The following is a 21,492-nucleotide window of genomic DNA, read 5'->3' on the forward strand; positions in this document are numbered from 1 at the left end:
ATTTCTTTATTTTTGCCCAAGTATAAGACCAAACTTTTCTAATTACTGAACTGCATTTTGTTGGATAGGCCCAGTATTCAGATCTGTTAAGGATCTTCTGGACCTTGAGGCTATCTGCTATGGTGTTGGCTATTCCCCCCAGGTTGGGATTATCTGGAAATTTGATGAGTTCCAGTTCCATCCCCTCATTTGAATCATTTATGAAGATGCTGAAGAATACTGGGCCTAAGATAGCATCTTGGGATACTCCACTGCCTGCTTCCCTCCATTAAGGATTACACATAGAGGGCAATTGAAGACCACATTCAATGTCCCAGAGATCTGCATGAAAATTAAAGTCTCCAAAGACTTACATTATTCTCTAGGTGCAGCTCCAGCAAAGAAGCAGTGACATAGGCTGTAAGAGAGAGGTCATCATCCACACCACCCTGTGGACGTAGAGAAAAAACCAGCAAGAGAAGTCACAAGAGCCTCTTTCCTGATACCTTGATTCACATGACTTTATCACACGGGTATCTCCTACGCTACTGCCTCAGATCACATGGGTCCTACCTTCAGGGCATTGTTAAAGAGCCTCCCCACACTTTCAAAGCAGCCGCTGGGAAGTTGGTGTTTCCTCAACCAGTCCACGGCATTCTGAATATGTTTTTCATCCACATAGATGTAGCTCTTTGCCTGGCCAAAAGCCTTGGCCACAAATGCAGTCAGCCTGAGCAGCAGAAAAGAAAGAAAATACTGAAGAAGTAGCAAGACCTTCAGCTTTTCCATAGTCACCTGCTCATAATCTTGCAGCTGCTATCTGGTGAGCTGAGAGTTATGAGAAATAGCTAGAGAAAAGTAAATGGGTGAAAGGGCAGGCCCAGAAAGTGTCTTCTTAATAATATTGGGTGTGGAGGGGAGAGATCCTGCTGCTTCTGTTTGAGGGAGGCATAATAGCCCTGCTGGCAACTCCAAAAGTATTTCCTCCTGTCATTTGATGAATTTATGAGAGAGAACATTCTTAGAAAAATGGCTGTTCTGCTCAAGTCCCTTACCAAGTGTTTCCCTCTTCGTCACGTTTTCCAAAGGCACTATAAGAACCATCATCGTGTTTATAAAGCAGCTGCCGTTGATATCCTGCAGAATAAGGAGAAAATAATGCTCTCAAGTCTGTCTTGATCCTATGTGGCTCTGCTGACACTCTTCAATTTCACCCCATAAGCATCATCTTCAGACATAAAAATAATTTCCCAGATATAAAAATGCAGAAAGTATTTAGCTTTCACTAAAAATGACTGGTATAAGGAAGGATGAGATGGCAGGCTAGGTCCCAACTTAATCTAGTCCCTGGATGCCACCTGGTACTTGCAAAGCCTGACCTCCCCTTGAAGACCTTCCAAATAAGAGACAGGTAGAAACAGGCCCAACTCACCACTTTTCATGTGCTCTATTGCCAGATTCCTTAATTCTGGAGTCACCTGATTGGTTTCTTCCAAGTACTGGAGTACAACGATGTTGGGAACAAATTTGACCATATTCTGCTCACCACAGCCAAAGGGCATCTGAAGCAGATGGTCTATATTTTCTAGCGCAGCTCCCATAATATCTCCTGAATGTTAACAAAATATGAAAGATTTGCCTTCTTTCAAATCCAGAAAACCTTTTTCTTCCTCCCAGAAACTGGAACATTACATTCAGGAAAGTTCTTGCAAACTGAATTGAAAAACAATTGGCCAGGCAGGCATGAGCCCAACACATGACATCATGGAGCAGCTGCTGAGATGCTGTTCCTCAGTAGGCCAGCCCATGGCAGATGCATGACTAGGATGCTTTTAAAACCTTTGTCTGGCAGCCAAGGCTGCCCAACTTTCACCTGCATAGAAGAGTACAGTGCAGCATTCTGTTTTCAATGCCCCTCCTTTCAAATATTTTACAAAACATGCGATAGTCAAGCACTAAGCCTGCCATGTCTGCTCTCTCTTTGCTAAAGAAGATATCTTTCTCACCGATGACAGATACAATGGCCCGTCCAGAATCCTGCACAACTGCTTCGGGCATTGTTAGGAAAACTTCTTCAGATGCGGGTTCTCCTGGAGGAAGTACATGTGTGAATAAAAATGTAGAATTAGAATAGCTGCAAAAATGTAGTTGCGATAACTTTCACTGCATACAACATTTCTGCAAGCACCCAGAACATTCCTTTTCTATCAAACAAGTGGCTGTGCGGGACAGAATCATCTTATTTTTCCAATGGGGACCTGAGCATGAGAGGTAGCGCCTATAGCTGCCCTCCATAAAGACTGGAGCAGGAAGAACACACATTTCTGAAGTTCTCCCAGCTAAAAAACACACACTGCCTTTTTACCCGTGGTTCCTTCCATCTGTCCTGTAGCAGGAAGACACATCACTGCATTGCCTTCTTATAGCAGAGCTAGTTCTCAGAGAAGAAGCAACCAGAGAAACAGGCTGATCTTCTTTGTGGACTCACCACAAATACAGTAATGCTAAACAAAAGATGCAGCTCAGCCATACCTGAAGAGCATAAGAAAGTGTTCTGGGCTTTTTCTTCAAGTACACCTTCTGGCTGTGGAAAGAAAAATGAGTTATGGGTTATTTGATGTGATGTTTTTGGAGGACTTTAATGCCAAGCCTTTGACTGAGCAAAGAAGAGCAGCCATCCACCTGGACGTAGCCTTGAAAACACAAGGCACTGCAAGATTCAGAAGCTATTGACACTGAAGAAAATAATCCCTTATTATTTTCAGCCCTTCTACAAAACAATCTCTGAGTTCTATAGGAGATAGAGAAGAAGAATCTGGGGGTGGAGTCAAGAGGAATCAGCCTAGAGCAGACCTGGGTAATTTGCAGTCTCAGGCCACATCTGTAAATAAATGTATCTAAGGGAATGGGAGAAAAAGTCCAATTTGATTCAGTTCTGTGGAACTGTGTGCTCCATCAGTCAGCTAGTGGCCATGGGATGATGAGAAGAGAAAATACTTTTCTGCATCTGCGCAGTGCTCACCCCTCGCCTAGAGCAGCCTGAGGAGGTGATGGTGATCAACATATGAGGGGACCTAGGCTTAGCCACCCTCCATCATCTCAGAGAATAGCCTGGAACTATGCTGTGTCAGAGCATAGCCTGGAACTATTGGTTTGGTCCTCCACAACAGTCCCAATTAATTGCCAGTCCTAGCCAAGAGTCTTTACCTAGTCATAAACTGATTTAAGTCCAACCTTTCTTGAATTCCACTGATTCTTATTTATTTTATTTATTTTTATTTTATTTTTCACATTTATATACCCCCCTATCTCCCTAGGGACTCAGGGCGGTTCACAGGCAAGTAAAAAGTACATATAAATACAGACTAAAATAACAATTAAAAAACTTATTCTACATAGCCGAATTATTAAAAACTATCTAAATAATAAAACCCATTTAAAACCAGTAAATTTAAAATCTAATCCAGTCCTGCGCAGATGAATAAGTGTGTTTTAAGCTCACGACGGAAGGTTCGGAGGTCCGGAAGTTGACGAAGTCCTGGAGGGAGTTCGTTCCAGAGGGTGGGAGCCCCCACAGAGAAGGCCCTTCCCCTGGGTGTCGCCAGACAGCACTGCCTAGCTGACGGCACCCTGAGGAGTCCCTCTCTGTGAGAGCGCACAGGTCGGTGAGAGGTATTCGGTAGCAGTAGGCGGTCCCGTAAATAGCCCGGCCCTATGCCATGGAGCACTTTAAAGATTGTTACCAGAACCTTGAAGCGCACCCGGAAGGCCACAGGTAGCCAGTGCAGTCTGCGCAGGATAGGTGTCACATGGGAGCCACGAGGGGCTCCCTCTATCACCCGCGCAGCCGCATTCTGGACTAACTGAAGCCTCCGGATGCCCCTCAAGGGGAGCCCCATGTAGAGTGCATTGCAGTAATCCAGACGAGACGTCACGAGGGCGTGAGTGACCGTGCATAAGGCATCCCGGTCTAGAAAGGGGCGCAACTGGCGCACCAGGCGAACCTGGTGGAAAGCTCTCCTGGAGACGGCCGTCAAATGATCTTCAAAAGACAGTCCTTCATCCAGGAGGACGCCCAAGTTGAGCACCCTCTCCATCGGGGCCAATGACTCGCCCCCAACAGTCAGCCATAGACTCAGCTGACTGTACCGGGATGCTGGCAACCACAACCACTCTGTCTTGGAGGGATTGAGCTTGAGCCTGTTTCTCCCCATCCAGACCCGTACGGCTTCCAAACACCGGGACAGCACTTCGATAGCTTCGTTGGGGTGGCCCAGTGTGGAAAAGTACAGCTGGGTGTCATCCGCGTACAGCTGGTACCTCACACCGAAGCCACTGATGATCTCACCCAGCGGCTTCATATAGATGTTGAACAGAAGGGGCGAGAGAATCGACCCCTGCGGCACCCCACAAGTGAGACGCCTCGGGGCCGACCTCTGCCCCCCTGTCAACACCGTCTGCAACCGGTTGGAGAGATAGGAGGAGAACCACCGATAAACGGTGCCTCCCACTCCCAATCCTTCTAACCGGCGCAGCAGGATACCAGGTCGATGGTATCAAAAGCCGCTGAGAGGTCTAATAGGACCAGGGCAGAGGAACAACCCCTATCCCTGGCCCTCCAGAGATCATCCACCAACGCGACCAAAGCCGTCTCAGTGCTGTAACCAGGCCAGAAACCGGACTGGAACGGGTCTAGATAGACAGTTTCATCCAGGTGCAGGGGAAACTGATATGCCACCATACTCTCTACAACCTTTATGTAGCACAAAGATAATGCTAAGCATTAATTAAGTTGATTCCTGTGCATAAGCATGTTTAGTAACAAATCAGTTTAATTGGATTAAACCACATATGGTCCTCATCTTTCACCTTTGGGATATTGGTTAGTGCTTGAACTAGAGTTTGACTGATGTCTTCACTAACCTTGACAAGTAAAGATCTGATAACTGTGTCTGACTGGCCATGCATGGGAGTGACAGAGATCTTGTTGCCACACAATGCTTGGGTCTCCTCAGCCTCACTTCTCACTGAGATGTTCACATGTCCTATAAGAAGGCAAAAGCAATAGAGAACAGCCAGTTCCAGACTTCCAGCCATCAGTTTAGTGTGAACAAAAATGACTGCTCTTTCCTTTTTGCCCAAAATCCATTCTACAACTCACCACCACCGTTAATAGATACTGCAAATGCAATGCCAAGGCCACCTCTGCATCTCTCCACCAATGGAGTTGGATGCAGATCTGAGTGCAGTGGGGCTGAATGTCTCTTGAACAGACAGAGGAGATATGGGCTATGTTCATGAATCTGTCCACAGTCCTGGTTCCACTTCAACATTAACAGATGTTTCAAAGTAACAATATATTAGTTAGAAAGTTAGAAAACAGACCCCACCCACCTGCCCCTCCAAAGTTCCAGTGTAACTTCTGCTGAGTGCTCTTGATTGACAGGCATCTGAAGAACTAAAAGGATGCCAATTCAACACACTGACCCCCCTACACCTTGGCCTCAGTCTTACCCAGCTGAGTGGCTGTCAGATTCCAGGAGAAGACCTTGGCTTCCTCAGCGCACAGGCAGGCGGTGAACAGGCAGTCAGGACAGGGTTTCACCTCCACTTTCTCGGACTCTAGCAGGGTTGTTCTCACCTGAATGAGACACAAAGGATGAGACACAAGATGAGCTATGCATCTGGGCCTAGCGAAAGGCAACTATTCAGGGGAAGGCACAATGTGAGCCCATACAGGCTGACTGCCAGTGCTGTGCCCACTGAGCTTGGGATGGGATATCCCACATGCACGATGGGCTAATATGGAGTTATGTCCACTAGACGTTCAAGACCATATGTGGGTCAGAAAACTACTTTTTGCCAGCTCAGATTGGCAGGAACCCTCTGGAGAATTTTGTTTTGCAAACCTTGAAACTACTTCATCAACTTTATTCCCCCCATCATGATTTGTGGGGAAGAAACTGGGGCCGCTAGGAATGTATCCTCTGTCAGGCACAGAAAGGAATACAATGCTTCTGTTTGTAGTCTTGGTCTCCATGTCTAAAACTTATTGTGAATTTCCTCCTCCTAAATTTTGTAAGATTTCTGACTTGTCCTAATGGTGTTCTGTCCCCTCCTGGCCTCAGCCACGCGAGCTGGCTAAACGAACCAGTAATTGAGTTCATGGCTGCTATCAGTCCTGGCAGGAAATCTGCAGCTGCCTGCCAAAGTCTCCCTTATCTTGGGGTTGCCAGGCGACCAGGAAGTCAGCAATCCAGGCCGAATGTTCAGCTCAATTCTCCACGAGTCAAAGAGTTCAGCTCACTTCTCCAGGAGTCAAATATTTCAGCTCAATTTTTGTTCGTCACGGAGCAGAGCAGCAGCCAGGGCTGCTTTTATACTCTGTAGGGTGTGGCTCTGTGACTCAGCACTCTCTAGGCCTGCCCCACCCCTTCCTTTGTTGTAGCCACCTCTCGTATCTCCGAAACCTGGGATCCAGCCAGGCCTGATTGCCATCAGCCGGGTCTGGAGGCGAGGCGTGGCCTGGGGGTGGGAGAGTCAGGGGACGGAGGCCTCCTCCACCTGTCCTGCCTCTGGCTCCTGGAGCTGAGCGAGAGGAGCCAGTGCTCCAGAGGTAAGTCCTGATGGCCCTTCCCCCTCACTTTCCGAGTCACTTTCTGGCAGGAGGCCCAGCTCAGGGGGCACAGACACAACAAATGGGCTCTCACCTGGATACAGTCCTTGAGGAAGTTAAAGACCGTGACCTTTGTCTGGAAAGTCTCTCCACGAATCACAGAATATGGCAGAGTCAAATCAATGAAGAAGGGCTGGAAAACCCTGACTGTGGTTAATTGAGAGAGGCCAAAGCCTATGTCTGCCAGACAGAATGCATTTGCGTTCCACTCCGTGATTGTGTCTGGAACAGTGACTGAGTGAACTGCTTTCCCTTCCTCACTGCAAAACAGGAAGAGAATTTTAATGAATGGTCACACCAGAGCAGGAGGCTGTGTCAGCAAAATCAGCTGTTGTCCAATTTAACAGAATATAACAGCAGTCGGTCAGAAGGACCATGCAAGAAGCATGATTTTCTCCAAATTATTAATTCTACTGCAATTTCAGCCAGAATGGCTTAACTGGAAATTTTTTTTGTAAATAGTGCAGAAAATAATTTTTTGGCCTTTATATTTGTGCAACTGTTCTCTGTGCTCCTTAGCAGTGAGCTCCCTTCCAGTGCCAACTGCAGCTAATGAGGGACAAATTCTATGCAAGACTAGAATGGAGAGGAAGATGAATTTCTCATTCTTTTTCTTTTTAAAATATTTTTTAATTAGACTTTTAACTTTTAAAAACAAAATAAAGAAAAGTACAACAAAAAACAAAAACACATTAAAAACACGTAACAGACATAACATTACATCATATATTATTTTACAGCTTGCTGTATCTACATAGATATATATTCTCTGTTCTTATTCAATCGTTCCTCTATGTGCTTATATTTACATTGGTATCAATTTACCAAATCGTCATTATCCGGTTAACACTATTCAGTAACTTTAACTTAATTAGATTAACATTCCGATTTATTATTTTGATTTTTTTCTAACCAATCATATAATTTGTTCCATACTTTATAGTATTCTGACTCTTCCCTTTCCTTAATTTCCAGCATCATCTTGTCCATTTCTGTGCACTGTAAGATTTTTTGAATTATTATTTTCTCTCCGGGTACATTGTTCTGTTTGCATCCATATGTGACAGCAATCCTTGCTGCCACTAATATATGAAGTATTAGGTATTGCAAAGATTTATCTATTTTTGAGTTAATTATTCCTAATAAATAAAGTTCCACTATAAATTCCATTTTTAATTGGGTAATTCCCTCTAACCAATTTTTAATTTTTTTCCAAAATTTTTTTATCTTGGGGCACATCCACCACATATGGTAGTATGTGCCTAGCTTGTAACCACATCTCTTACAATTCAGTGGTAAATTTGGGAACATTTTGGCCAATCTCGCTGGTGCCAAGTGCCATCTATGGAACATTTTGTACAAATTTTCTTTATAGGCTACTGCCATTGTTAATTTATACTTTCTATCCCACAATTTGTCCCACTTTTCTAATTCTATATTGTGCCCAAAATTTTTGCCCAACAGATCATGGTTTCTTTTACTGTTTCATCTTCCATTTTGTATTTTAAGAGGAAATTGTAAATTTTTGTGATCATTTTCCCCCCAATCCTAATAGATTTTTGTCTATATCCAATTGTTCTCTATGTATGCCATATTGCTCCTGGTCTTTTTTGAATCTGGTTTTTATTTGTAGATACAGCCACCATTCCATGTTTAATTCTTGTTGTTTCAAATCTTGGATTGATTTTAATTCCCCTTTTTCATTGAGTAGCTCTGCATATCATGTTACCTGTATCCATGGTATTTGGGTGTAATATTGCTTCCATAGTTGATAGGCAAATTGGGACTTTTGTATAGCGATCCTTCTTAATTTTCTCCCAAACTTGTAAAAGGGCATTTTTTAATACTGTAAATGTCTTTGAAAATAGGTATGATATTTATTTTTCCCATCCCAGAGAAAACTGTGCAAACCAATCTGGAGATCATGGCCTTCTATCATTACAACTCATTTATTTTGTAGCTGGATCCATTCTTTAAGCCATGTTAGTGTTATGGTCTGATAATAGAGCTCCCAATTTGGGAGACTAAAGCCACCTCTCCTTCTACTATCTTGCAATATTTTAAATTTAATGAATTTTGATGTGATTTTATTTGATTGTTTGAAGAATTTTTTCTCTAATTTAATCGGTATAGTTTGAAACAGATATAACAATCTGGGTAGTATGTTCATCTTTATCGTTGAAATTCTACCAATCAACGATATTTGCAATTTGGACCAAGTTTCTAAATCCTTTTGAACTTTTTGTAGCAATGTGTCATGGTTATCTTTTTTTATTGTGCATTTTGCGGATATCTGTATTCCAAGGAGCTGCTGATCCAATTCTACAGAGGAATTATTGAGTCTGTCATTTGCAACACCTGTTGGGTTCTGCAACCCAACAAGAAAAACACAGACTTCAGAGGATAATTAGAACTGCAGAAAAAATAATTGCTACCAACTTGCCTTCCATTGAGGACCTGTATACTGCACGAATCAAGAAGAGGGCCGTGAAAATATTTGCAGATCCCTCGCATCCTGGACATAAACTGTTTCAACTCCTACCCTCAAAACGACGCTATAGAGCACTGCACACCAGAACAACTAGACACAAGAACAGTTTTTTCCCGAAGGCCATCACTCTGCTAAACAAATAATTCCCTCAACACTGTCAGACTATTTACTGAATCTGCACTACTATTAATCGTTTCATAGTTCCCATCACCAATCTCTTTCCACTTATGACTGTATGACTATAACTTGTTGCTGGCAATCCTTATGATTTATATTGATATATTGATCATCAATTGTGTTGTAAATGTTGTACCTTGATGAACGTATCTTTTCTTTTATGTACACTGAGAGCATATGCACCAAGACAAATTCCTTGTGTGTCCAATCATACTTGGCCAATAAAATTCTATTCTATTCTATTCTATTCTAAATATTTAATTTTTTTGACTCTCGAAATCCCCACTTTCTCCTCTAATTTTTCAATTTGTTTATTTGTTAGGTTTTTGGTCAACATTTTAGTTTTGTCCTTGTTTATTTTGAGCCCTGCCACTTTACCAAATTGGTTTATGAATTCGAATAGTAATTGTCCGGATTCTAGGAGCTCCTCAATAATGAATACCAGATCAGCAAATGTTTGGACTTTGTATTCCTGTGCTTTAATTTTTAATCCTTTTATTTCTGAATTCTCTCTAATTTGTGACATTAATATTTCTATGGATAGAATAAATAATAAGGGGGACAGAGGGCATCCCTGTCGTATTCCTTTTCTATATTAAAGCTTTCCGTATATTCACCATTTATAATTATTTTTGCTCTCTGGGTAGAATAAATTGCTCTAATCATTTCTATAAAGTTTTCCCCCAATTCACTTCTATTAATTGGTTGATCATAAAGTCCCAGTTCAGGTTATTGAAAGCTTTCTGTGTGTCTAAGAATATCAGAGCTACTTGCTTATCTGGGTGGGCTTCATAATATTCAAGTACATTTATGATGGTTCTCATGTTATTTTTGATGTCTCTGTTGGGCAAAAAAACATTTTGATCTGATTTAATAACTTTGTTTAATATACCTTTAATCGTCTCTGCTATTATGGCCATAAATATCTTATAACCAGCATTTAACAGCAAGATTGGCCTATAGTTCTGAATCTTCTGTTTTTCGGTATTGCTTTTGCGGATAAGTGTTATTAAAGCTTCCGTCTAGGATTTTGGCACCTTTGCATTCTCTAATACTTCATTATATGTTTGTAATAATAAATTATCTAATAATTCTTGAAATTCCCTATAAAATTCAGCCGGGATTCCGTCTGGGCCTGGAGTTTTGTTATTTTTTTGTTTCTGTATTGCCCTTTTCAACTCAGCTGTCATTATTTTCCTGTTTAATATTTCTTTAGTTAGATCTGATATAATTGGGTGACTCCTCTCTCTTAAATATCTCTTAATATCATTTTCATCTATTTTTTCTTGTCTGTACAGGGCTTGAAAGTAGTTTGTCGCTATGGTTTTTATTTTGGCTTTCTGAAAATGTACTGTCCCTTCTTCATTTTCTAGATTTCATATTAATTTTTTCCGTCCTGAAACTATTGTATGTGACCTGTCCATTAACACCACACTTCGATTCTTACTATACTACAGAGCTCCTGACTACGACATCGCTCACGCAAATATGTTAACCACACTGCTAATATGGGCCACCTCTTGCCCATATCCTCTCATCTTCCTGGGTGACCTAAATCTACCTTTTATTAACTGGATAACAAATGAATGTACAACTGAACCAATCCATACTACTCTATACAACGCCGTTACAGACCTAGGTCTAGAACAACTAGTAACTAACAATACAAGACTCAACAACTGCCTTGACCTCATCTTTTGCAATAACACAAACTCAATTTATGGACTACAAATAAAAGAACCCTTTTCCAACAGTGACCACTGCATGATAGACTTTTGTCTCAATATATGCCCTCACATAAATCGTCATAATAATAGTACTCCTAACTACAATTTCAAAAAAGCCAACAATGACCTTATAAACAACGATCTCTCATTTATTGACTGGCAAAATCTATTCTCAACCTGTATCACTGCCGAAGACCACTACAGAGTTTTCCTACTTGAAATCAATAGAATCATCAAACTATACGTACCACAAATCACCACCAAAATAAAAAAAAACAAATTACCCATATCAATAAAAAAAATTCAATCCAAAAAAAATCCCTCTGGAGAAAAAACAAAAAGGGCCATATAGCAAACTTCAAAAACCGCTACAGAAATATTTGCAACCAAATAAAAATGAATGCACCATTTACCACACAAAGCAAGAAGAAGATCTTCTGTGCACAAATTCCAATCGTGCTTTTTATAACTTTGTGAACAATAAACTTAAAGAATCAAGATCCATCCCACCACTAAAAGAATCTAACGGCAAAGAATGTAACAATGAAACAGTTAAAGCAAACCTCTCTAACACATTCTTTGGCTCAGTCTTCGTTAACAGTGATGGCACATATCCAACATTCCCCAATCGTACCAACAATGATTACAACGACTTAACATATATAGACTTCACAGAAGATAATGTTGAAAAAGCTCTTTGCAACCTGAAACCATCTTTATCTATTGGCCCTGATGGACTATGTGCATACTTCTTAAAAAAACTTTCAATTAATATAGCAGAACCCCTAAGCATAATCTTTGATAAAGCTTTCACGACTGGTTCCCTTCCCAAACTTTGGTCTCTAGCCACAGTCATCCTCTCTTCAAAAAAGGAGATCCCAGCCTAGTTGAAAACAACAGACCAATCTCTCTATGCTGCATCACCTGCAAAGTAATGGAATCTATCATCAACCAATCCATTACCCTCCACCTTGAAACAAACAACCTACTCTCTAATAAACAATTTGGTTTCAGGAAAAAATTATCATGGAACTTACAACTTCTCCACTGCAAAAACATATAGACTACTAATCTAGATCAAGGCAAAGCAATAGATGCAATCTACATAGACTTCTGCAAAGCTTTTGACTCAGTAGTACATGATAAACTTCTCCTAAAACTAAAATCCTATGGCATTTCAGGACCTCTTCGCAATTGAATAACTGCTTTCCTATCAAACAGACAACAAGTGGTCAAAATTGGCAATGCTCTATCAATCCTGTTCCTGTCAAAAGTGGTGTTCCTCAAGGCAGCGTTCTTGGACCAATACTCTTCATACTATACATAAATGATCTCTGTGACCATACCTCAAGTTATTGTGTTCTCTTTGCTGACGATGTCAAACTATTTAACACCACAAACAATACTACTACCCTTCAAAAAGACCTTGACTTTGTGCTCTGGCAGCAAAATAACGAACGTCTGCCAAGTTCTCTGATATCTCCCTCGACGCTGGTGAGTCACTTAAGCTCTTAGTTAATCAGTTGATTTGCTGGCTACGAAGAGACACAGCAGTGCTCACTGCCTTTATATCCTGTGGGGTGTGGCTCCATGACTCAGCACTTCCTAGGCCTGCCCCACCCCTGCTTCTGTTGTTCCCTCCTCCCCTGCCTACGAAACCTAGGGTCCAACCATGCCTGATTGCTATCAGCTGGGTCTGAAGGTGTGGCCTGGGGGGGGGAAGAGTCAGGGAACGGAGGCCTCATTATCTCTTTCACCTGGCCTGCTTCTGGCTCCTGGAGCTGAGCCAGGGAAGCCGGTGCTCCCGAGGTAAGTCCTGATGGCCCTTCCCCCTCACTTTCCAAGTCACTTTCTGGCAGCAGGCCTGGCTCCAAGTCACTTTCTGGCAGGAGGCCCGGCTCCAAGTCACTTTCTGGCAGGAGGCCCGGCTCGGGGGGTGCAGACACAACATGAACCTTACATTCCAGGAGTGGGAATGTCGCTTCTGCTCTAAAGGACTTATTAAATTGATTGATTTTCTAAGCAGACGGGAATTTCACAAGCGTTCAATCTTTGATGTAGAATCAGCACGGCAAGTACCGACTCCCTTTTTGAAACTTGAAACCTTTCTTTGTCTTTGATTAATTGACTTTTAAAATGGCGTCTGAAAGTGAAAGTAAATTTTTTTAGTACGATGAAGTAGCGTTATTTGTGGATTGTTACAAACAGAGTTTTTTTATACTGAAAGGAGGGAAGGAAAGTTATTAAGTTTGAATTCCTGATTCTTTTGAAGACAGAATGGCAGCTAAACCTTTAAAGCCTTCTGGAAGAAGGGGATCTGAACCAAGTCTTGAGGAAATATTGAAAGAACAATTAAAACTTTCTGAAGATAGGCAAAAAGAGATGATGGAGAATTTTAATGCAAAAATAAGAGAAGATATTCTCATGGCAGTTCAAGGACTGAGTAAAAAAATTGAGGGATGGAAGTGGAAATGCAACAGATCTCTCAGTCAAATAAGCATTTAGAAGACAAAATGAAAGGTGTTCAGAAAAAAGTGGATCAAAATGAAGATCAGGTTGTGATATTACAATATAAACTTATGGAAGGAGCTCTTAGAATTCGTGGTATGCAAGAAGAGCGAGGAGAAGACTTAAGAAAATTATATCAGAAGCATTGGCTGAATTTATTGAAGTGGAACCCCAAGAGGTAGCTTACCAAATTGATAAAATATATAGAGTTAATTCCTGGATTGCAAGACAGAGAAAGCTTCCTCGGGACATTGTGGTTTATTTTGTGAAAAGGACTATGAGAAATCAGATTCTGCAAGTTTCATATCAGACAACTTTAAAAATTGGAGAACAGGAGTTGAAGGTGTTGAAAGAGATTCCTTCAAAGATGTTAAGAGATAGGAAGGAATTTGCTTTTTTTACACAAGAACTTAAAAAACATCAGATTCAATTCAGATGGGAGGTGCCAGTTGGACTGACAGTATTCTATCAAGGAAGGAGATATAGAATTGACACTGTTTTAAAGGCAAAGGATTTTCTTTCTACAGTTTTGAAAGTCGAAATAGAAGTGATAGAAAACTTCAAGAGACTCAAGAAGGCGTGGTGATCCAAGAGCCTTTATTGCTGCCAGTATTAGAGGAACCACAAGAGCAAAGGGTGACAAGAGGATCCTTAAGCGTAAAGAAGAGCAACAGTCTCAAAGTAAAAGTCAGGATCCCAGTATGGAAGCTGTGGGAGGAGCTAGACGGAAGATACCGGAGGAGGAGCTTTCGTTGTCTGCTTCAAAGCTTCAGGAGGCCAGTAATGGCAAATAGAATCTTGTCATGGAATGTTAATGGCTTGAATTCAGCTCAGAAAAGAAGGAAAATATTTCACTACTTGAAACAATTTAAAAATGATGTGATTTGTTTGCAAGAGACACATATAAAATTATCAGACCAAAAATATTTAATTAATTCAAAATTGGGTAACCATTTTGTTGCATCAGCTTTGGAAAAGAAGCATGGAATTGTTGTATATATCAGGAAGGATATACCAGCTAAGTTAATTGAGGCAGATATTCAAGGAAGATTTATTGCTATTGAACTGGTGATAGATGCAAAAAAGACTTTGCTGATAGGTATTTATGCACCTAATCAGCAACAAGAAAAGTTTTACAAAATGTTACATGAGAGGTTGACCCTCTGGGATTATAGTTCGTTTATTTTATTAGGAGACTGGAATGGAGTAATTGATAGAATAGAATAGAATAGAATAGAATAGAATAGAATAGAATAGAATAGAATTTTATTGGCCAAGTGTGATTGGACACACAAGGAATTTGTCTTGGTGCATATGCTCTCAGTGTACAATACAAGAAGGGATAAGAGAACCTCCTCCAAGAAGATACCTATACATGCAAAATTACCAAAATCCTTTTTTGAAATGATGGAAGACTTTGAGTTTAGAGATATATGGAGGTTACGGAATCCAGATGAGAGAGATTTTACTTTTTTTTCTGATAGGCATCAATCTTTTTCACGTATTGATTTTATTTTAATTTCTAATGACTTGCTTTCTAGGGTGAAGAAAACGAAGATATTTCCGAGGTGTTTAACTGACCATAGCCCAGTATGGATGGAATTATTACAAGGGAAAAAAGGTGGTAGAACATGGAGGTTGAATGAAAATCTGTTTAGATATGAGGATAATGTAACTTATTGTAAGAAACAGTTAAAAGAATTTTTTGATTTTAATATGTACAAAGGGACACCTATAGGAACTGTGTGGGAGGCGAGCAAAGCGTTTATTAGAGGGATATTGATTTACTTGGACAATAGGCAAAGGAATAATAAACAAAGGCAGCGAGGTACTTGGAAGAAGAAATTCAAAGGAAGCAACAGTTATTAATTCAAAACCCACAAGATCACAAACTTAAAGAGGCTATAAAAATATTACAGAGTCAATTTAATATGTTAATGGCAGACCAGGTGGCAACGAATATACAATATGCTAAACATAATACCTTTTGTAATGCAAATAAACCTGGGAGATGGTTGGCATATAATTTAAGGAAGAAACAGAAAGCACGTGTCATACAAAAAATAGAATATAAAGGTAAAGAGATATACCAACAGGATAAAATTAAAAGGCATTCTCAGAATTTTATACTGCACTATATGCAAAAGACAAAATATTGAATAGGGACATTTATGATTATTTGAAAGATTATAAGGTTAATATTCTAACATTAGAACAGAGGAGGAGCTGAATCGGCCGATAGCTACTGGAGAAATAGTGGAGGCAATTAAACAATTAAAATGGGAAAACCCTGGTACAGATGGTCTTACAGCAACTTATTATAAAAACACAGGATGAAATATTAGGCCCACTTAAAGAATTATTTAATCAGATACAGTTAGGAGTGGGAATACCCCCGTCATGGAAAACATCTTTTATTTCACTGATACCAAAAGAGGAGCAAGACTGCTCTAAACCTGGTAACTACAGGCCGATTTCACTTTTAAATAATGATTATAAGATTTTTGTAAAAATAATAGCAAATAGATTAATGTTAGTTTTACAACAAAGAATTCATACTGATCAATCTGGTTTTATAAAAGGGAGGCAGATGAGGAATAATGTTAGACAGATTATTAATATATTGGAATATTTGGAAAAGAAGAATACTTCAGCAGCACTTATTTTTTTGGATGCAGAGAAAGCCTTTGATCGATTGCATTGGGATTTTTTATTTAAATTAATAGAGAAAATGCAATTTGGAGACTGTTTTGTTAGAATAATTAAAGCGATTTATGGAGAGCAAACAGCACAGATTATAGTAAATGGTAGCTTGACAGAAGTTATTAAGATTGCGAAAGGAACGAGACAGGGATGTCTCTTATCACCATTATTGTTTGTTTTGACTCTGGAACCATTATTAGATAAAATACGAGAATTAATGAAAATAGAGGGAATTAAGATTAGACAATATGAGTATAAAGTTAGAGCTTTTGCAGATGATGTAGTGGTTACGTTAACGAATCCTATAAGTTCAAGTAGATTTTTGTTGGAAGTAATTGATAAATATGGAAAGGTATCAGGATTTAAAATAAATCAGAATAAAACAAAAGTGATAATTAAAAATATGTCTATACAACAGAAACAAAAACTAGAGGAAATGACAGGATTTGAGGTAGTAAAAAAGGTTAAATATTTAGGGGTCTATATTAGCTCATCGAACAAGAAACTTTATAAGAATAATTATGACTTGCTATGGCAAAAGTTCAGAATGATATGAGTGGCTGGAAGAAATTGCAGTTATTCCTATTGGGAAGGATTATGGCTATTAAAATGAATGTGTTACCTAGATTTTTGTTTCTGTTCCAGATGATACCAATAATTAAAAAGGATAAAAATTTGGAAGATTGGCAGATTGGGATTAACAAATTTATATGGCAGGGTAAAAAGGCGAGGTTAAAATGAAAATAATACAGGACTCACGGGAAAGAGGTGGTTTAAGAATGCCTAACTTTAAATTATATTATGAAGCAGTAGCCCTTTCAGTAATAAGTGACTGGTTTAACTTAACAGAGGAAAGAATTTTGAATATAGAAGGTTATGACTTGTTATATGGATGGCATGCGTACTTATTTTATGAAAAAAGTGGATAGGGCTTTTAAGAATCATGTGTTGAGAAGTGCTCTTTATGGTCTGGAAAAAATATTCCTATAAATTAGAATACAAGATTCCTATATGGGCGAGCCCTAGGCATGCAATAGAGAATATAAATATAGAACAGAAACAGGAAATGATTACTTATAAAGAACTTTTGTATGCTGAAGGAGGTAGATTGCAATTAAAATCATTACAGGTATTAAATGAAGAAGGGAGGAATTATACTTGGTTTCAATATGGGCAAATAAGTGCTAGATGGAAAGAAGATCAAAAAATTGGTATAATGCAAAGGGAGGAAAATTTAATGAAGCAAATTAGAAATCAGACCCAGGAGCATATAAAGAGATTGTATAATGTGTTGCTTGAAATAGATTCAGAAAAGGATTTGGTAAAGGATTGTATGATAAAATGGGCACAGAATATTCAGGAACCAATAATGTTGGAAACATGGGAGAAAATTTGGGTTAGAAATGTTAAGTTTACACAAGCACAGAATTTAAGGGAAATTTTATAAGATGTTTTATAGATGGCACTTAGATCCCAAAAAATTATCATGTATGTATCCTAATATCCAAGCGAAATGTTGGAGGTGTGATTGTGATGACGCTACATATTTTCATATTTGGTGGACTTGCAAGAAAATTAAGGTCTTTTGGATAAGAATTTGGTGGATTATTCAAAATGTACTGAAGAAGAAGATAAAGTTCCTGCCACAATTTTTCCTTTTGGGAATTATAACGGATTGTACAGGGATTGAGACTAAATTGATTCTGAATTTAATAACAGCAGCAAGACTGTTGATTGGACAATACTGGAAGAAAGAAGAGATACCTACAATAGAAGAATGGATACTGAAAGTCATTAATTTGGCTGAGATGGCTAAAATCTCAGCGTTTTTAAAAGACAATACGCAGGAAAGATATTTCATTGAATGGGAAAAATGGATTGATTATCTACAAAACAGATATCAGATTAAGAAATATCAGATTGCCTTTGAATAATTAGAAAGTTATTTTATGTAATGGGGAGGGGGTTGGGAGATGAAAAGCTTTGGATGTGGTTATTTGGATTGGAAGGGAAAATTTTATTCTATGTTTGGTTTATGTATAACAATACCTTGTGATTGACCCGGGAAGCCGGGGGGGGGGGGAGGGAGGGGGGAAGGGGTTTGTTTGTTTTTGGGAGGGAGGGGGGAAAAAGGGGGAAAATGTTTTTGTTTTTTAAAAACTTTTTCAATAAAAAAAAAAACATGAACCTTACATGAACTTCACTGGGAAGTCTGTGTTGTTGCGCATAGTTGGTGTGTACACGATATGCTTCATCAATATTGTTTCATGTTTATTCATTTGCAGTGACTCCGCCAACACTTCCGTCATGAGGTTACAGAGGTCTTCTTCTTTACTTTCTTTTACATTCTGGAATCTTAAGTAGAAAGATCTTTCTAACTCTAAATGGATTATCATCTCTTCCATCTCTCTATTTAGTGCTGTTAATTTCTCCACTGTGTCTTCCAACTTCTTTTCAGTTTGTTCTGTTCTTGCCTCTACCAGTTTACTGGTTTTTTACTCGTTTTTTGTTATCGTTTCTTGAATCTTTTCCACCCCGTCATCCAATTTTTTATGTCTCCCTTTAATTCTCCCATTTCTCCTTTCATTTCTTTGTGGTTGTTGGTCATAGACGCCTGTGTTTTCATCATTACTTCCTGAATCATGTTTAATGCTGTTTGTATATTTTGTAGTGTTAGGACTGATCCTAGTTTCTCAGTATTTGGCATATCAATTATTAATTTTTGTCCTGCAGGAAAGACTGTTCCTGGGGTTGCCTTCTTAACTGTTTTCGTAACTGTGGATGTGTTTGACATTTTAAGTACTTGAAAGAAATTGTTCCACCATACCATACAGAATTTAATCCTATATTATAGAAAGATCTACCTTTTATCTCTCTGAAGGTTATACTAAATAAAATGCAAATTTAATCTAATCAAATGTAAAATCTATTTGCTATCCACCATTAATATACCAATCAACTATTATATACAGCACTATTTTACCTGTTTTTACCTATTTGAAATCAAACATACAATATCTTAAATTAGTCCTAATTAATATATTAAATTAATCCAGTTCAACAATATAATAAACAAAGAAGTAAGACCCATTTTATAGTCAATTCATAAATCTATAAAAGAAAAACTATTTTATAACTAAGTATAGGTTTAGAGAAAAAGGGAGGGGGGAACAATTAATATATTAGAATCTATTTGATAGAACGTATAGAAATATATTGATATATAAAATATGTAGAAGAAAGTCAATTAATTATAATTAAATCCTGCTCCATAGTTATCACCCAGGTAGTCAATTTTTTTAAACTTAATCTTTATGCTTTCTAAATTCACTGCTACCTGTCATTCTCCAAGATGGGAAATGGCTGCTATCAATAGATTGCACAGTCACTGTCCCTTCTCTACAGCTTCTTCGTCTTTCTCTCTTTTTTTTCCTTTCCAAGTATGATCTGCTGTTCCTCTGCTCTCAGTATAAATCCCGCAATATTGTCTCTATTACAGCAAATCTCCCAGTCTTTAAATACGGCAATCTTTCAGATCACTATTCACAATACACAAACACTTTCACTCTCGGTCCATTTGATACTGTCTCTTTCTGCTTACTTTTTTCCCCCCTTTTCCGCTCCTACCGCTTAGGCACCACTTTTCACTTTGGGAGCTCACTCAGCCACTTCTTGGCAGATTTCCACAGCTTAGAGAAGTAGAACGGTGTTCTATTTTTACTTAAACTTTTACCGCTGATACTTCCTGCTGTTTGTCACTCTTTCACTTCCTCGCCATTTGCTCAGGCTGTCACGCCTCTGGACCTAGCTGAAGGAGCAGGTAGTCTCTTCTGTGTTGGATTTCAGGGAATCCACCCTCTGTGACAAGGGATCGCCCTTCACCCCATCGCCTCCGAGTGTTCCCTTTGCTTTTGCTGTCCTCTACAGGGTCCAAATTTACTGTTGCCTGTCTCCAGACACAAAAAATCGGGCAAAAAGAATCCTATCTTCCTACACCACACCAGCATGACACCACCCTGGAAGTCCTTGAATTTCTCATTCTTAGCCAGCAGTGTGAATGTGGATCTCATCTTCACTTCCCCACTCCCACCAGGTCTACAGATTGTGCCATCAAGATTTTACCAGGGGCCAAACCAGTGGTGCAATTCAAATTTTTTTTACTATCAGTTCTGTGGGTGTGGTTTGGTGGGGATGGTATGGCAGGGGAAGGATACTGCAAAATCTCCATTCCAACCCCACTCCTGGGGAAAGGATATTGCAAAATTTCCATTCCAACCCCACTTTGGGGTGGTGTTTTCTGGTTCTCCAAACTATTCAAAATTTCTGCTACCGGTTCTCCAGAACCTGCTGAATAGCACCCCTGGGCCAACCTACCTAAGCCAAAACTTTATGTCATGACTCCCCAGGAACTGGATGAACTGCAGAAATTTACAGACAAAATCCTCGAGCGTGGATTCATCAAACCGGTGAGACCCAAGGTGGTCACCCCAGTCCTGTTCCAGGAGGACAGCTGTTACACTTATGTGTTGACTATAGAAATTTAAACGCTAATTGCAGAGAAAATCTCTATCCCCCACCCCTAATGAAGGACATGCTGGCCCATCTGGCAAAGGGGAGAATTTTTTCCAAATTGGACTTAATAGAATAGAATTCTTCATTGGCCAAGTGTGATTAGACATACAAGGAATTTGTGCATTGGTGCATATGGGAGGCTTATTACCAGATCCGGGAGGAATGGAATGAATGGAAATAGCATTTAATTGTCCATTGGGATATTTTCAGTTCAAGGTTTTGCCATTTGGGCTCCAAGAGGTTCCCGCCATTTTCCAGCAGCTGATTAATGAGGTGCTGCATGAGCACTTGTATAAGGGAGTTTTTGTTTATCTTAACGATATACTGATTTATACCTGGGGTTCGCTAACTTTTATTCCCTCTTTTGCCTAAATAGCAAAAATAGCCGATTACAAATCTGTTAAAAACAAAGGGGGTAGATAAACCAAAACCTAGCCAACCACTGAACTGGACTATGGACTGCAAAGTGGCATTTGAGAAACTGAAAAGACTCTTTTTGTCTGAATCTATGTTAAAACACCCAGACCAAGAGAAATCATTTGTAATTCAGGCCGATGGCAGTGATGTGGCAGTTGGTGCGGTTTTACTCCAAGAGAATGAAGAAGGCAAATTACAACTATGTGCATAAACTCTAGGAAATTAACTGAAAATGAACAGTG

General features: G+C 39.4%; 1 protein-coding gene across 1 annotated transcript in view; it reads right to left on the reverse strand.

Moving 5' to 3' along the window:
- The window catches only part of A2ML1 (alpha-2-macroglobulin like 1), a 166,173-nt gene that overhangs the window by 59,946 nt on the left and 84,735 nt on the right, over positions 1–21,492 (reverse strand). Inside the window, exons 19-27 of the mRNA XM_058168000.1 lie at positions 6,690–6,915; positions 5,494–5,620; positions 4,903–5,024; positions 2,512–2,563; positions 1,986–2,069; positions 1,412–1,588; positions 1,035–1,116; positions 553–709; positions 354–428 (exon numbers count right to left, since the gene is read on the reverse strand). Coding sequence (XP_058023983.1) covers positions 354–428; positions 553–709; positions 1,035–1,116; positions 1,412–1,588; positions 1,986–2,069; positions 2,512–2,563; positions 4,903–5,024; positions 5,494–5,620; positions 6,690–6,915 — 1,102 coding nt within the window. The remainder of the gene's footprint in view (positions 1–353; positions 429–552; positions 710–1,034; positions 1,117–1,411; positions 1,589–1,985; positions 2,070–2,511; positions 2,564–4,902; positions 5,025–5,493; positions 5,621–6,689; positions 6,916–21,492) is intronic.

Source organism: Ahaetulla prasina, chromosome 2, assembly GCF_028640845.1.
Source record: "Ahaetulla prasina isolate Xishuangbanna chromosome 2, ASM2864084v1, whole genome shotgun sequence".
Taxonomy (NCBI): domain Eukaryota; kingdom Metazoa; phylum Chordata; class Lepidosauria; order Squamata; family Colubridae; genus Ahaetulla; species Ahaetulla prasina.